The 17,931-nt window shown below is 33.6% G+C and overlaps 1 protein-coding gene across 7 annotated transcripts; it reads left to right on the plus strand.

Moving 5' to 3' along the window:
- Positions 1 to 10,356: 10,356 nt before the first annotated feature.
- Positions 10,357 to 17,381, plus strand: LOC112523000 (protein SMG7L). Of its 7 annotated transcripts, none has more exons than XM_025132411.1 (8): positions 10,357 to 10,486; positions 10,559 to 10,581; positions 11,244 to 11,298; positions 11,797 to 11,910; positions 12,043 to 12,603; positions 12,772 to 12,894; positions 13,069 to 13,280; positions 15,577 to 17,381. In XM_025132411.1, exons 4-8 carry the CDS (start codon positions 11,848 to 11,850, stop codon positions 17,228 to 17,230), a joined length of 2,613 nt encoding a protein of 870 aa, XP_024988179.1. In that variant the 5' UTR covers positions 10,357 to 10,486; positions 10,559 to 10,581; positions 11,244 to 11,298; positions 11,797 to 11,847; the 3' UTR covers positions 17,231 to 17,381. The 7 variants fall into 7 exon arrangements, with proteins under 7 accessions (XP_024988179.1, XP_024988178.1, XP_024988182.1 ...); XM_025132410.1 differs by having other exon boundaries at positions 10,357 to 10,476; XM_025132414.1 differs by lacking the exon at positions 11,244 to 11,298 and having other exon boundaries at positions 10,357 to 10,581; positions 12,043 to 12,409; positions 12,482 to 12,603.
- Positions 17,382 to 17,931: the final 550 nt, after the last annotated feature.

Consider the following 17,931-nt stretch of genomic DNA (forward strand, 5'->3'; position numbering starts at 1 on the left):
ATCACGTACGCGCCAGTCTCTAATCTTCAGTTTCAGTCTTCGACGTTTGCTGAATGATCTTTGGTGTGAGTGTTGTTTTCTTGAAGTATCGTTGTCTCTGAATGAATTACAAAACAAGTTCTTCAGCGATCACTGAACAAGCTCAGTATATGATCGCTGGAACTGAAATTACAGATACAGAAATACATCGAAAGGAAAAAGGGATTATCATTAAATCACTTAGAGAGAGGATCAACACATTGTCACCGGTTCGTAACCAACATCTAACGGCTGCCCAAAACCTTCGATGATTGGACCTAATTCAAGCATTCACGACTCCATAGCAGTTCGATTAAGGCCCATAGGAGGTTGGGTCAAATCTGCCATCCCAACTCACGTTATCGATCTACAAATTAGCTGTCCTAAACGGTTTAGTTTGGCACCTTACACACAAACTCTCATCAAGCGATCGAACTAATACAAAGGTCCTAATAAGCTTCTAATTCAGGGGAATCTAATGCCCACTCAAGATTTTTAATATAACAATTCATTACCAATCCCAAGGTTTTACCTCCATTCAATCTTAAGTCTTAATCCCATATGCAAAAGAATCTATTATTAGTTCATCCTTTCCAAACCAAATACTAACAAAAAGCAATATTCCCAATCAAAACCTATTAATTAATCCCTTAACTAAATTTCAGATTTACCCCAAAACTCGATTCACAGAATGCAGAAAACCCCAAAACTCAATGATAAAAGCCCTAGATAGAAGATACGAAGCAATAACATACCTTAATTGGAGCACCCAAATTTCCAAGCGATTACTTCCCGCAACCAAAAATACTCAAGAACTCTTCTCACTCAAATACTAAGTCTTTATCGGTTATTACAACCTCTTCCCCTTTAACACAATTATGTCGCAAAATTCGATCCAATATCTGGACTTAAGTATCAGAGGATCATTGGTCAAATCAATGACCACCCTAACTTGTTTCCCTTGCAAATACACATGATCGTCAGGTTTGGCATGACGAACGAAGAATAAAAATTTCAAATGATGTACTAACACAAATTACTCATATAAAATATTAAGTTAAAACACATGAGTTCATGAAAGCACGAACTAAGGCACAAATTTGTCGCTCGTATCTACGATCAATATGCCCTGACGCATGATCGCCTATATCGACATAATATGATATGCATGGTCGATAATGTTCTCGACTCATGTATTTATTTGCACGATCGGTAAGGATAAAATGGAAAATACATGATTTCTCTATCTTCTAAAATTTGTTTAAGTTATCTTATAAATCGCCCGTTTTGGCATTCATTATGTTCGACTGAACATCCTCCCTAAGATCATTACCACAGTCGTATGATATAATTTATATGCGAGAGTTCATAAAAGCAAGAAAGACACTTGCATTAAAATTCAAAACATATTGTTAAAAATTGTAATTTAACATGTGTATTTAAGTTTCTCCTTTTTGGGAAGGCTCGTATTTTGACATTTCAATACCACATGTTCGATTTATTTGGAAAATATTGTTGTCCCATTTTTGGGGTGTTACATCTCCCGCAGTCGGGTAAGATGAACCTAGAAACTCGACTCCATCATTGACTCCTTCCTTGTCTACTTGTGACCGACTCCTGGTGGTTTGAGAAAACTCCCGATTGGGCAAGCTGAGGGACCACTCAAGTTTTCCCTAGGAGCCTGATAAGGGCGACACTTGAGAAAAAGTAGTAGCTACAAGAATGCAATAAATATTAGTTGGACGTAGTAATGAAATAGACAAACACGAGAATGAATTCGACACTTATGGATGGTATTCCAGCCCGACACCAACCACAGGTCTTCATCCCTTAACGTCGACATCCTTCAGAAGACGTAGCTACCCTTCCTCTTCCTATCATTCACCAAAGTGCCAAGGACTAGGATTTTGTGACCCTTAACCTTGGGGTATAGGATATATCAGTGATTTTTCTTGGGCTTAACAGAATAAGCAACCAAGAGTTCGTAGATGGAAAAGGGCGATTTCCATCCACTAGTCAAGCGTTCAATCATGTTGATTATTCTCTAAAAACAAGGGCATCATATGCCTTGGGAAAGGTCAAAGGCATCCAGAAATGCCCTCGACAAATGTGTAGATGGCCATGAATGGCTGACTATGAAGGGGTATTCGTATAAAACGAACCACCCCACTGGGTATTCGTTCAGACGAAGTACGCCCAGACAGGCCAGCTCGACACTTGGAGGAATTCCAGACAAAAGTCTGAAAACCTCAAGAACCATTTGCCCAATAACACTGGTTGGATCTCTCATCTCTCTACAATCCGGTAGAGTGACAGATATTGCGAATAAACTCAAGATCTCCCAATGTTTCTTTAGTTTCTTTGTCGAATGCTTGTAAGGGGGCATACAAAATCGTCCCTTACGTCTATAAAACTTCAAAAGAAAAGACTTGATCTTTCAGAAGGAAAGGATTCTATATCAAAGGATGGTAGGATGTGTAAAAAGGAAACTTGAAGTTAAAAGGGGTATTTATACCCTAAAATCGTCACGATGACGTCAAAAATAAGGTCGTCTCGATGCATGACACCTGAACCAACAATTCAACTGCCATCCTCAATGTGTAGCGCATGTCACCACCCAGTTGTCTTTGACACCATATTGTCATGCGTGCATGCCTTTCCAATCATCAAAATCGACGATTAAGTTTTCTAAGAAACCGAATCAGTTTCTTCTCAACCGGTCCAGTTACCAAAATAGGACACGTGTCAAAAATCCCTCGAGAACCAACTTTTGTCATTAAATGGGGGCAAATTGTTTGGGTAAAAACTCGTAACCTCGACCAATGAGGATAATATCCTCGACGAGACCTCCTACATCGGTTGATTATCGATATCCTCGACAATGATGATATCACCGACATACAACCATCGATAATCGAAATCTTAGATAAATCATCTTCAACTAACATTGATACTTGTTTATCTTCGAGGACCGTTATCTTTATCATTTATTGCAGGTCTTGAAGATTTGTGATCAGGATTTACTTCATTAATACACCTAGACTAACTGACTACCGACATTCAATAGAATCATCAAGACGTAACTATTATCCTCATAAAAATCATTAAGAGATAACTGTTACAGTTGTTACCCAAGCCACCTATAAAAAGGTTCATGAACATTCGAGCAGACATGATGATGACAATTGGAACTACATCTACAAGCTACAATACTAAGAGTCATCCTACAAAGAGCAAACTGCAAGACCACTTAAAGAGATATTTCATCGTTGAAGTCACTGTTTACTTTTATGCGACACGTCATGTTTATCCATGATCTGTAATTGTAATCACTGTTATTAAGGATGATGTCCCTGACTGACGTACATAGTACTCAATGATATCTCTGATTGTCTGTGGTTCTTACCCTCGACAGGGTTTTCCGGTGTCATCAGAATCTCATCTTATTTGTTATTTTCGTTGTTTTTTTTGTTTATTTCAAAACTTCTATTTGTAGTTGATTAGCCTCATAATCCAAACATTAAATTATATTAATTGTAATTTTTGGTATAAACATTATTTGTAGGGGAAATTGTATAAAAATATAACTTACTTATTTTGGCTTTTAGTTTAGGAATCAAATGTCAAAATCCTAATTTGGTGTCTACAACAAAATATTTTAAATAAAAAAGTTTAATAATATTAGGAACCAAATCTCAAAAGTCTAATACATTCTTTCTTTCATTACCAAATGTATAGTAGTTTCTCTTAGTTGTATCTGATTTATAGTATGTTTTTTAATTGTAAGAAAAACTCATTTCAACTTTTAAAAACACTGATTTCAAAATATGATTCAAAATAAAGTACGTTATATATTTTAATTTGATCTGCAATCGAACAATACAAAAACCATATATGCATTTATTTTTTAAATATAAAATATTATCCGAATATGTATCTAATAATTGAATAATATGACAAGAAAACACTAGGGGCCAAAAGCATTAAATTTTTTGACCTTTGGGATAGGGCAACATATATGATCTGCTTTTGTCGTTCAACTTCAAATTTATATAGTTTTATTAATTCAAAAAAACCCATAAATATTCATATATATATATATATATATATAATAAAAATGCTATGATCGAGATTAGTAGGGGCTGAGATCGAACCCATGACTTGTCATGTATTTAAATAAAATCTCCTACCCCTTTATCAACTGAGTTATACATCATAGGCTATTTTCATAGAGATTAATAAAAATATCTTGTAAATAAAGTTTATAAATATTTTTGTATTTTGGAGTAATATTAATGTCCAAATGATTTTCAGTACTTAAACAAGTGTAGTAGTTAGATTTTAAGATAAAAACATATCATAAACATATTTATTTGCGGGACCTAAATTTCAATAGAAACCACATCTCAAACCACGTATTCGTCTTCATATCTTCAAATCTCCATCTTCAGGATTTAAGAAAGGGAATACATTTAAGAAAGGGAATACAACGACAAGTGATTGGTACGGATGGCAACGATACAAAACAAAAGGCGGTTCTGATCTATTATTTGTCTTGCAAATTACGTTCAAATTCTATGATATAAAATTCATATTTTTTTAATAATAAAAACTCCAACATTTTTAAATATCATCCAAGTGCATTTACAAAACGTATTTAATTGATTGAAACGTATGTGTATATATATATATATATATATATATATATATATATATATATGTATGTATGTATGTATATAGGATGGAGTGGTGAAAGAGTGGAAGAAAGTCTTTCTCATGTTCCTTGATTGTCGTTTTTCTTTTTGAAAGAAATCATTATTTCGTCACAAGAATTAGTAGTTTCCCGTTTTTCAAACTTGAAATCGATGCTCATAAAGTTATTTTTCTAAATCAATCAACTTTTTGGATCATCATAAACCGTTACCATTTCTTGTTCATTATTATTGAAATAATTATTTTCATCTGTTAACATCACAACTAATTAATAAACTCAAATTCAACTTTAAATACGTCAAATCAACCCAATCAATAAGTAATGGTAACTGCTAGATCCGGGCGAAGCCATGTGAAGATTTGCATCATAAATGATTTACAGGGAGGCAACATAAACCACAACCAGATATCATACGTACTCACACACACACATAGGGAGTACCTTCTTTTGTGAACCCATGAAATTATGATAACCTTGAGAGTTAATGCATCATATGATATTTCAAATGATTATTTTCATCTATAGTTAGAATTTAATGTATTGATTGACATATATTTGGTTCATAATGTGAACTTTTTTATTTGTAAAATAAAAAAATACACGTAAATAAGTTTCACATTGTAAAACGAATACACATTGTAAAACAAATAAATATTAATTAATACATTAAATATTATACTTAGATGAAAAAAAATCATGTTAAACATAAACGTAAGGTAGAAGTTTTTATGAATCATAAAAAATTTAGAGTTCTTAAATGATTAAGTCTCACACAGATAAATAAATGTGTGTGTGTGTATATATATATATAGGGGCCTAATCAAATGAGAACTGAATAGTTTGTGATAACTGTGAGGTCCAATCTCAACCACAAATCAACAGATAAATAAGGAAACTAATAATTATGGTAGTTTGAATTAAAGTTATAATTAGAGGGCATATTAGGCATTTTTAAAAAACTTCTCTCTCCGACCTCCAATCTCCGGCCTCCGGTGAAATCGGTATCACAGTATATCACAATGGGTATCACATTGTGTATTACAATGAGTATCACATTGTGTATCTTTGTTTTTAAGATTTAAGTTGGTATCATAGTTGGTATCACAATGGTATCACAGTATATCACAATAGGTATCACATTGTGTATCTTTGTGATTACTTGGTACCTGTCGGATTAATGTTCACCGGAGACCGGAGATTGGAGGTCGGAGAGATGAGAGATGAGAGATGAGAGAGGAGTTTTTTAAAAATACCTAAAATGCCCTCTAATTATAATTTTAACTCAAACTACCATAATTATTAATTTCCTAATTTATCCGTTGATTTGTGGTTGATATTGAATCTCACAGTTAACACAAACTAATTAGTTCTCTCTTGAATGGATCCATATATATATATATATATATATATATATATATATATATAAGGGGTTGAAAATTTTTAAGATGAAATGTCATACGTAATATAATATTGGTTATCAAGATTTAAAAACATATTTTGGTAAGTCCTTTGAATGTAGGTGGAAATGGGTCCGAGTGATGAACCTAAACACAATTAAATTTATTGTTGTGGGGTCCTCTTGACTACAATTCTTCACCTTGCCCATATATATATATATATATATATATATATATATATATATATATATATACACGTTGAAATGAAAACCGTGCATTTTTTAAAAACCGTGTAAACTAATTTCGATCAATAGGAAAATTCTATTTTTTTCTAATTAAATTTAATCAATAAGGGTATTTCGGTCATTTACAATATTTTCAATTAAATATGAAAATTATTAATAAATCTTAATTAAAGAAACGTAATGAAGAAAATTTTATAAATGGTAACATTTAAATATTTAATTATATTATAATTTTAAAAATTTGAACTAAATATATTGTGATGTTATTGAATCTGTTGGTGAATTTTGAAGATTGTAAGGCATAATGTAATGAATTCATCAAATCATGATTGAAAAAAGAAATTAACACAAATGAAACAGGTTTCATGAAAGTGAAACTGGTTCATGTCATAAWTGAACAATGAGTAGTGAAACATTTTCATGGTGAACCCGTTTCATTGATGGTGTAGTTGATCCATTTAGTAGGCGAAATGGAAAATGAAACGGGTGCATAATGTATTTGGTTTGTCATGAAATAATTTCATGATAAAACGGGTACATGATGAATCTGTTACAGAATCTTGAAGATTATAATTTGCTTCAGAATCTTGAAGATTGTAAGGGTTAAAGGAATGAATTCATCAAATCACGGGTAAAATAAGAAAATTAATGTATATGAAATAGGTTTCATGAAGATGAAACTGGTTCATGGCGTAATTGAACCAAGAGTAGTGAAACGAGTGCATAATGTATTTTGTTCGTCATGAAATAATTGCATGATGAAACGGGTACATGATGAACCTGCTCCATAATCTTGAAGATTGTAATCTGCTACAGAATGTTTAAGATTGTAAGGATTAAATGAATGAATTCATCAAATCAGGAGCGAAATAAACTAATCTATGTACATGAAACAAGTTTCATGAAGTTGAAACTAGTTCATGGCGTAATTGAACAATGAATAGTGAACTGGTTTGATGGTGAACCCCGTTTCAGTGATGGTGTAGTTGATCCATTTAGTAGGTGAAATGCAAAATGAAACAGGTGCATAATGTATGCGGTTTGTCATGAAATAATTACATGCTGAAATTGATTTATGATGAAAACGGTGCGTCTTGAAATAATTTCATAATGAATAGGGTGCATATTTACATGAGTGTGTGAAGAACATTGAAACAATTTCAGGATAAGGAATAAAAAGGCTGCTGCATTAGCGAAATTATTTCTTAACAAATAGAAAATTTTAATTTCCTAAAATAAAGAATAATGTCATTCAATAGGATGTTACATAATATGTATTTTTGTTTACCATTTTGCCCTTATTGCTGATATAAAAATAAATTTTTAATATATATTTTTTTATTTTCCTAAAATAAAGTAAACTAATCTTGACCATTGATCAAGAAAATGGATGGATGAGATTGGTTTACACGGTTTACACAAATGGAGGCGGTTTTCATTTGAACGCTCCTCTCTGTCTCTCTGTCTCTCTCTCTCTCTCTCTCTCTATATATATATATATATATATAGGAGCGCTCAAATGAAAACCACTTCAATTTGTAGAAACCGTAAAAACTACTCTCATCCGTCTTAATCTTATGAAACTTTTTCATGAAATTGTTTAATCTTGTGAAATTGTTTAATCTTGTAAAATTGTTTCATATAATACTTTTTTTGATGAAGTTGTTTTATATATGGTTTTGAAATTTGTTTCATATACTACTTAATGAAATTTTAATAAAACTGTCTCATTTATTTCTCTAAAATTAAAATAATGAAGATGATAATATCCATGATTAACATCCTCCACAATAAAAATGATTAATCAACCTCTTATAATTACAAAAAAATGAATAAAATGAAAAATTATGATTGTTGGAATGAGGTTTTTACGGTTTTTACAAATTGAGTGGTTTTCATTTGATCGTTCCCCTATGTATATATATGTATTATATATGTATTATATATATATATATATATATATATAGAGAGAGAGAGAGAGAGAGTTTGTTTCAAATATAACCCATCGAATTTGTACAACCAATGCAACCCAATAAATTGAGATATTTATGGAAATGATGAAAGTTCATTTATTATGATTTGAATATTTATAGAAGATGAATATGGTTCATTAATTATGATCAATACTTTATATCAGGAAACAATCAAAACTTCTATGAAATCACATATTAATCAAATGAAATGGACGATTGAGATTGAGTTGTATTGGTTGCACAAATGTCAAAGGTTGTATAATAACCAACCCCTCTCTCTCTCTCTCTCTCTCTCTATATATATATATATATATATGGATTCAAACGAGAACATTAACTATTTAAGAAATTAAGACAAATGTCGTTAATGTATAAAATCATATATGATTCACGTACAAAATCATACATGATTTGACGTGACTTTATTTGCGACTTAAGTCGCGGCAAAAGTCATCCACTTCATTTTTTTGACGTTAACGTAAAACCAAATGTGACTTTGTACATTAACAACATTTTACTTGTTTTCTTAAATAGTTAGTATTCTTGTTTGAACATTCTTCTCTCTCTCTCTCTCTCTCTATATATATATATATATATATATATATATATAAGAGTTAAGATCTTTTGTTAACAAAAAATATGGTGTTAACTTTGTGAACTTATTGAACCAATAAGATTCATTCTTTTGTAGAGATTACTTTAAATATTTGATTTAATGAAGGGCAAATAGGTAATATTTATCTGTAAGTTATCTTTATGGTATTTATGAGATATTACATTTTTTTACGTCCAAGTTATTTTATGGTATTTAATGATGTTCATAGGTGTTCATAAGAATTTGTTCATAACTATAAGATATTCAAAAGAATGTGTTCATATGTAATTATAAGAATGTGTTCATAACCATAAAACATTCATAAGATTGTGTTCATAGGCGTTCATATGTCATGATCTTTTCCAGAAATATTCCAGAATGCTCATCAATGTCTATTTCTGTTCAAATTTTCATTTATTATAAATATATCATGATTTAATACATAGATTTTAAGGATTAAGTGATAAGATTGGTTCACGTATTTAACATCAATTATATATATATAGAGAGAGAGATATTAGACAAAATACGTTATTTTTTGTATTTTAACATCAATATATTACTAATTTAAAAACTTATGAAGACATAAAAATGCTCTTAAGAGTTTATTAAAATGTTATGGAAAAATAATTTTTCAAAAAACTAATTAATTCTTTTCTTTTAATAAAGTGGAAAGGTAAAATAATTTATGAATAACTACAAGGGTTCTCGCGTAATGCAGCGAAATACATCTAAATTTTAATGTTTAATTTTATTTTGTTTCTGTCGATGTTATAATTTTTATGGGGTACTAGAAAAACGATAATGTTTTTTTATTTTTGGAATAAAATATAAACTTGAAAATATCATAAAATTTTAAAAAAAATGTATCGATTTTAATATCAAATTAGATATTTAAAGTGCTTGTTTTCTTTTGAGTAATTTCTTTAGTTTAATTTTTTATTATAATTTAATTGAGTTTAATAATAAAATAATTCATTTTTGTTTTGATAATACAATTTTTTTTATAATGATAATAATTAGTATCTTGTTAGAATTCAATGATTATCCTAAATATATTTTAGATTTTTTTATGTTTAAAATGAGATACATATTCAGTATTTAATTATGTTTATCTGCAGTTAGTTATATGAATTCAAACAATAAACTTTAATAAGTTTTATATATGCATACTTTACTTATAAAATATGAATTTTAAATAATATGTATTAATGAATAATATTTTGTACATAAAATGGTTTTTAACAAATACTTTATAATATAGTATAGATAAACATGATCTGAATCTTAAAAAATGAGATGAGGCCATTTTGTCAAAGATATTTAAAACGCATATAATTAGAGATAGAAGCAAAGGGGGAGGGGCATAATCGTCATTTAGTGTAGATCATCACACTAGACCCGGCTACCTTTCTTTCTGGGTAAATCATCAGCAGAAGAAAGATTCATTGTCTACAACTCAAGACGCACCAATATCATCAAAACAGTTTTACCCAATTCGTTTCGTCTTCTTCTTAATCCTCCCGATAATTCTGTGTGTTCTTGTGGGTTTTTTCTTTTGGTTGATAAAATTTAGTTTTTTTTGTTAATTTGAGTTGTTCATCTGATTTTTGTAGGAGACGTGCAGAATTTTCTTCAGGTAACGTGCTCTTTACAGACAAAATTTTGACTTTTTTTTCTTTTTTGATTTTTCTAGTCATGGAAACTGTTATTGATCATCTCCAGTGTTCTTCCTCATGGGTTTTCGTTTTTATGTAATAATTTCTTGTTAATTTTGCATAATCACTCTGTGTTGGATTATGTACTTCAAGTGTTTGATATATTGACTGACCGACTCGATCAATTAGAGAATTGTGGTACTACTGAGACTAGGAGTAATTAGTTTAGTGTTTGCTTAAGATATCTGTTCTGATGATGAGGCTTTAGCTCTCAGTATCTTCTCTTTTTTGCATTTGTAAACGATGATTGTGTCTATGAAATGAAATAGGTGAAATTCATATGAATAAAGTTGATTAGTATTCCATCCTTTCCCCAATTCGAGTCCACTTTTGTGGCACACTTTTTTGATCCAAAAGACTATCCCCAGTTGGTGTAAGATGACACAAGTTCTCAAATTTCTATCTCACAATCCCATGCATCCTTAATCCTCGGTAGTTTCCGAAACTCGAAAGTGGATTTATGATACAAGCCCACAACACTGGTCTTTTGAAGTTTTCCTGAGCATCTTATGGAAGTCATGGGTATTCTTTATTCATACATGTTTATGCACTTGTATAAACTTATATACTTATTTTTCTTCAGAGATTATGCTCAAACAACAGTTCACTACATCCATTTTGGGCTGAAACTGTGCTGGGTAATGTTCTTTGTTCAACCACACTTCAACAGAATCAATTTATTTCACAAGCTAAAACATAAAATCTCAATCTAACTGAATAGCATATTTCGGATATTTCGCTTCTTTGGTTCATCTTACAAGAAGATTGGAAATTTGCACATGATAAATTCAGTAAATCAACTATTTTGCGAAATACTGGTAATTTTTTTTTAGATCCAGCTTCAAACATTAACTTCTATGTCGAAATTTGAGCTTGTTCTTCGTGCTATGTGGCATGCATTCTCAGTAATCAAAGTTTGATTTCCATATGACCATCTTATTAGAAAAAGATAAACTTATACGAACCCTGGTGTGACTGTAAGTTTTGGTGGAAAATTTTAAAGCTTAGTGTTTGATAAATGGATACTTCACGACAATGTGAGTGATCTCTGAATGCATCGACTCTTAAAACTTCGATACATGATTTTTATTACAAAGGAAGGTGCTTACGGTGAATTATCTGTGTCTAAACTATAGGGTTGATCTTCAAGCATCTTGTACAAGTGAAAAACTTTTACCAGAATAATCATGATCGGAAATCCACCTGCAACACTTAGAGATCTGCGGGATAAACAGACTTCATTTCTTGAGGTGAATCGCTAGACTCAACTGTAATGCTGAAATTGTATTGAGGCATTTTTGAAAGGATAATTTCCTTATCTAGACAAGTTCTTTTACCTTTCTTTCTCTTATCTTTTTCCTTCTTTAAATTTTTCTCCTCAGGTTGTCAATGCTGAAAAGCTATTGTGGGCAACGATTCAATATAAAGGTATATCACACGCAGAGGTTAAAGATCTGTACCGTAAGGTGCGCTCCGGTTATGAGAAAATCATCCTTAATGATTATCAAGCAGTTGATCTTCAAGAGGTTGAATATTCTTTGTGGAAGCTTCACTACAAGCATATAGACGAGTACCGAAAGAAAATTAAGAAAGTGTCGACTAGTGCAGAAAGCACAAACCTTAATAGTCAGGTGGAAGGATTCAAGTTGTTTCTCTCTGAAGTTGCTGAGTTCTACAAGGATCTAATTGCAAAATTCCGAAGAACTTGTGGCCTCTCCGAGGAAATGTTCTTGTTTAAAAAGAGTGGAGGTTCCGTTTCTGTTGAACCTGCAATCTTGCAAAAATGCCATTATGCATGCCATCGCTTTTTGGTTTGCTTAGGTGATCTTTCAAGATATATGGAGCTCTGTAGAAAACCCGATGTTCAAAAATGGGCTGTTGCAGCTACATACTACTTAGAAGCAACAACAGTTTGGCCCCAAAGTGGAAACCCCCAAAACCAGGTATTTGTGTTTCACTCCTTGAGTGCTTGTACGTTTTTGTGTTTGAAATCCATAGCTGTATTGGGTTTCTGATACTGAGTTTGTTTTTCAAATTAGTAGAAAAGTATCGTGGTTTGAAGAAGCATTATATGAACAACGGGAACTGTAATTTTCCGAGCTATTTTGCAGTTGGCACTATTGGCAACATATATTGGCGATGATTTCCTTGCGTTATACCATTGTATAAGAAGTTTGGCTGTCAAAGAGCCTTTTCCAGATGCACTAGACAACATTATGTTACTATTTGAGAAGGTAACAAGTTAATATTTCAGTTTTCATCTGTTACTCTCTTCCTCTCATTCTATTAAGAAATGCAAACAAACAAGACTCGTATATTACACCTTTGTGTGTTTTCGGAGTACTGTGAGGTCAATATGCTCTACACTTAATCTAAGCGATTATCCTGCTTTTTATATTATTGTGCAGAACAAATCATCTCAATTGCAATCACTTTCTACCGACGCCCACATTGATTTCTCAAAGCCATTGAAAAGGCTTTCGTCACAGATTAAGTCGCACTCAAGCATGGATTCCACAAACATCAACAAGTTAGGAGCAAATGACCATGTTCTCCCTGCAAAAACTGATGTATGGCCTCTTTTCGTGAGGATGATAAGTTTCTTTGTGGTTAAACCCAGGTACACAGCCTTTTCTTGCATACCCTTCTCTATATAAATGTTAAAATTTGTAAGAAGTTTTTGCATATTAGGGCTAGCACTTGGCCATAAGAAACACCAATAAACTTTCATCATAAGCCATCAATATATAAGAATAAAATTTCATGTCCTGAACAACGTGTCATTCGCTATGAATGATTGTGTAACTTTATCATAGAATCAATCACCTTCGTTGTGAAAATTTATTGCTTTCTTTCATACATGAATAGTAGGATTTTCCTGGTTGATTACACGGTACATGGTCTTTCTGGTAAGCTCTATAGCCATCAAACTTTTGGCCGGTAGATAATGTGTGTTGGCTAGCCTCAGAATCCATCATCATCTCCTCTGATTCATCTATACATTCACCAACTTTACCATTACAATTAGTGTTGCCTTCTGAAGGAGGAGATTCTTTGAGGCCATAACCAACCATGTTTTCCCAGTTGACATAGTTGAATGCTGAAAATGCCTCCACCATGGCCATTGCTTGTAGGAGGTGTAAGAAGAGGAGAAGGAATTGACCTAACCGTAGGCTCATGGCATCAGAAGCCTGAAACAGATTCCATTACAGAAATGTGGGGGTTGAGAGAGGAGACAAATATGGAAGGAGAGATGGGTGGTGTTAAGGCTTTTTTCTTCACCTTCTTTTCTTTTAACTTAACATTTATTTGTGTTTTTTTTGTGGTGAACATTGGTTGGTGGTGTTTAGGCGAGTTGGTTCTTTCTTAAGATATCCTTCTACCCTTCCTTCTTGCCTATTTTAAGGGTGTAAATGATTGATACTTGTGATGGTAGTTATATATCATTTTTGGGGTTATAATTCCGTCTCCCACACCTACAAATAAGAAGAATTAGGAATCAGTTTATATCAGAACTCACCTTAATTAACTAATTAATTGTCTCATCTATGTAGTAAGCAAAAAGAATTTCGAGTGAATTACGCTTTTGGTCCCTTGAGTTTTAATCAACCTGCAACTTTGATCCCCTGACCTAGCTGTATCCTAGTCCTTGGCCTCCTCGGAGGTCAGGGGTTCAAACCTCACCAAAGGTGAGGAGGGTGTGTGAGTTTATTTGTTGCATGTGCCGTATATAATTATTATATACTTCAAAAAAAAGCCTTTGATCCCTTGACCAATAGTTTTATTTCTTTGATCCCTCAAATGACTATTTTTTCATACTGGTTCCTGACCAGTGACCTCTGTTATGGTTAGGGAAATAACTGTTAAGTGAAGGGTATCAGGGATGATACATTGAAATTGTAGAAATTCACCATATTTGTCCATCTTCATTAGCTGTCCAAAGGACAAAAATCCATGAATAATACAATTAACACAAACCCGAAATAATAATAAATCGATAAACAATAACAAATCCATAACAACTTCAATTGTCTTGATCCATAACAAAGAACACATTACACATCATTGTCGTTCATCAAAGAAATAAAACCAAAAACATCCATAAAAAACTGGAATCAAAATAAAAAACCAAAATCAGAGAACTAAGTCAAATCAAAATAAAGAACCCTATCTTCGTCGTCTTGCACTCATCAACATTTCGACATACCGACTAGTGCTCATCTTGATGGAGGCTGTGAAGGAAACCTATGCAGATGTTTCAAAACCTGCTAACATCATTTCCATTGATTCCCTTGATGTGTAATTACCCAAAAACCCTAAACAAAATCTATATAGCTAACAAAAAATCTTGACTTTAATCAACGACCAAGGCAACTGTGATGGTGGTGCCAACATCAAGGTGAAGACAATGAGGTGGCAGTGGCTGCGGTGACAACTTGGTCACCGGTTCGAGTCCCCTCAAGGCCACTATTTTTCCGGTTTTTAACTTCAAGGCCTCATGAGATTAGTCAAGGTGCACACAATCTGGCATGGACAACCGGGATTATAAAAACACCTAAAGGGAACTACATTTTCATTAATGGTGTTAAAAAGCCCATGCCATGATGCCAAGCATAGTTTTAGGGTTTTTGGCCATTTATGTAATATATAAGGGGCATAAAAAGTCTTAAAAAGCAAGCTTATTGAAACTCTATTTGAAGTAACTTCAAAAAAGACTAGCTTATGGCTTACCAAACGAGGTTTTCTTCAATAAGCTAAAAAATAAGCTAGTTTATGGTTTCCAAACAGCACCTCAATAAGAAAAATATTTGCACTTCAAAGTCGTTTTACTCAAGTTCTTCAACTGGCATGAACTTGAATTGCAGAGTAGTCCTAATGATGCTTGATTAATTGTAAACTTGTTAACTGCTATGCAGCTTTGAGGACTTACCTCACACTTTCGCATCTACAATGAAAGAGTTAGAAGCACTGTTGGCACTAAACGATGCAGAACTGAATTCATCCTTAGAACCATATGAGCAATTTGATTCATCAAGAAGAGGACCTTATCGATCCCTTCAAGCTGTCGCAATCCTCATCTTTGTAATACAGAATCTGATTAAAACCCCAGAACTGATGGAACTGAAAGGAAAAAAAGATGAACAGCTTTCTACATGTACTTCATGGGCATGGACTTGCACATTTTCTTTCTTGGGCCATCTTATCCAGAGGTGTCTCACCAGCAACGATCAAGTAAATTGCTGCTCACTGTTGCCTTCTGTGCTTGTGTTTGTAGAGTGGTATGTTGGCATGCTTGATTTTGCAGAAACTTATGGTAAAGATGAGAAGGTGTCTAATGCTAAATCGTATTTCTTTGGTGCGTTGGTTGATCTTTTGAGTGGATTCGATGTTAAGGAACACCATTCGCTTAATTCTGCAAATCAAACCGCTTTGTGGGAAGACTATGAGCTAATGGGATTTGGACCTGTATCCCAGTCAAATGACTTGTTCGATTTCTCTACTCATACTGAGAACAGACGCAAATTTGAAGCTGGAAATTCTGTTCGAATTACTCGCATTCTTCATGCATCCATGAAAATAGCTGATAGATTGAAGGGTTCTTCACAAAGTCCGATAATATATAATCAATCAGCAAGAAAGTTCTGTTCAGGTAAGGATCCTGAAAAGTTGCCAAAGAAAAACGAGAGAGATATTCTGGAGGCCATGGAAGAAGAGGAGGTGATTCTCTTTAAGCCTCTTACTAGATACAACTCAGAACCGATTCAAACCTCAAACGATGAACCAGTTGACGACCAAACAGAAACTTCTGATGAAGGTTTGCGCCGTTCTGCATCACTATTTGCTGCACAAAATGGGTCTCATGATTCATCAAAAAAGAGTCCTCCATATTCTGCTGGACCTCCTTCCCTTAGTGCTTGGGTCCTTAACAGAGAAAGTGTAAGTCTTGAAAGAGAAAGAGGTTCCGGAAATCCCAACAAGAAAGAGTTGGCTCCTATCTCAGAAATAGCCGTAGCTACAAATGATGAGCCATATGTTGCTCCTATTCCATCAGCCCCGTTGTTGCCTGAAGATCCAGTTTGGCTCACTGGAAGTTCATCAAAAGAGGGTGCACCGCCAGTCAGCAGTTCCACAAATTTCCATTCACCACAAGAACCGTTGGATCTTAGTTCTGGAGTGGCTGGCTTTGTTGATGCATACCGTCCACCAGTGTTTGGATTAAGTTCAGCTGAATGGCTTTACCGGTATACTCACAACCTGAGTCTTGAGCCAAGCAATGGTAATCATCATTGGCCAATTTTGCCAACTAACCCTTCAGGAAATCTTGGAAAAATTCATGGATATGATGGTGGTTCAAGATTTGATGTTATCGATAGGTGGGGGAACCCGTTGCTTACGAACAGGATGGTGTATTTTGAGAATCCAAATTTGGTATATGGTGGTGGTGGTGGTGGTGGTGGTGGTAGTGGGGTAAGAGCAGAACAGCCACCACTTTTGCAGCACTTGAAAGAGAGAGAATGGCAGTTGCAAACTGAATCTCCATTTAGTGGTAATCCATATATGGGGAATTGAATTCCATTTAGATAATATATATAGCTATACATAATACTTGATAATACTTTGCATATGTATCTCCTATGTTTGAGGCTTGTACGTTAGATCTGTACAGTACACACTTTGTAGTAAATATAGAGTGATTTTGGAAGAAAGTGTATCCATGGCTATTTGTCTTGTGGCTTCATTCCAATTTTATGAAGACCTTTTCTTGAACATGTTGGGTTTATGTCAAAATGGTTCGAATGGGTGCGTTGATTCATCAACATTTTTTTGACTATTCTTTAAAGATTTTAATTAATTAATGTATCAAGTTAAACCAACCGAACACAGTATATCTCACTCTAACGAAGGGTCTAGGAGTGAAATGTACATAGACTTGTCCTCCTCCTAAAGGATGGAACAATTGTTTTTGTAACGAGCTCTGACTTGTACAAGCAAGGCCGGCCCTGGCCATGTGCAGCCCGTGCGGCCGCACAAGGCATCCACTACAAAAATGCTGGGTATCAGCGAGGGAAAATTCCCTCGCTGATCCGTCGCTGAAAGCTCCGTCCGTCGCTGATCCGTTGCTGATACTCCGTCGGTCAAACAGTCGTAGGTAATGCTATCAGCGACGGATCAGCGTCTGAAATCAGCGACGGATTTGCGACGGACACTTTCAGCGACGGATCAGCGAGGGATGTACTTAGCGACGGATCTGCGACGGATTTGCGAGGGAA

This window comes from Cynara cardunculus (genome assembly GCF_001531365.2).
Source record: "Cynara cardunculus var. scolymus isolate 2C chromosome LG 12, CcrdV1, whole genome shotgun sequence".
NCBI lineage: Eukaryota > Viridiplantae > Streptophyta > Magnoliopsida > Asterales > Asteraceae > Cynara > Cynara cardunculus.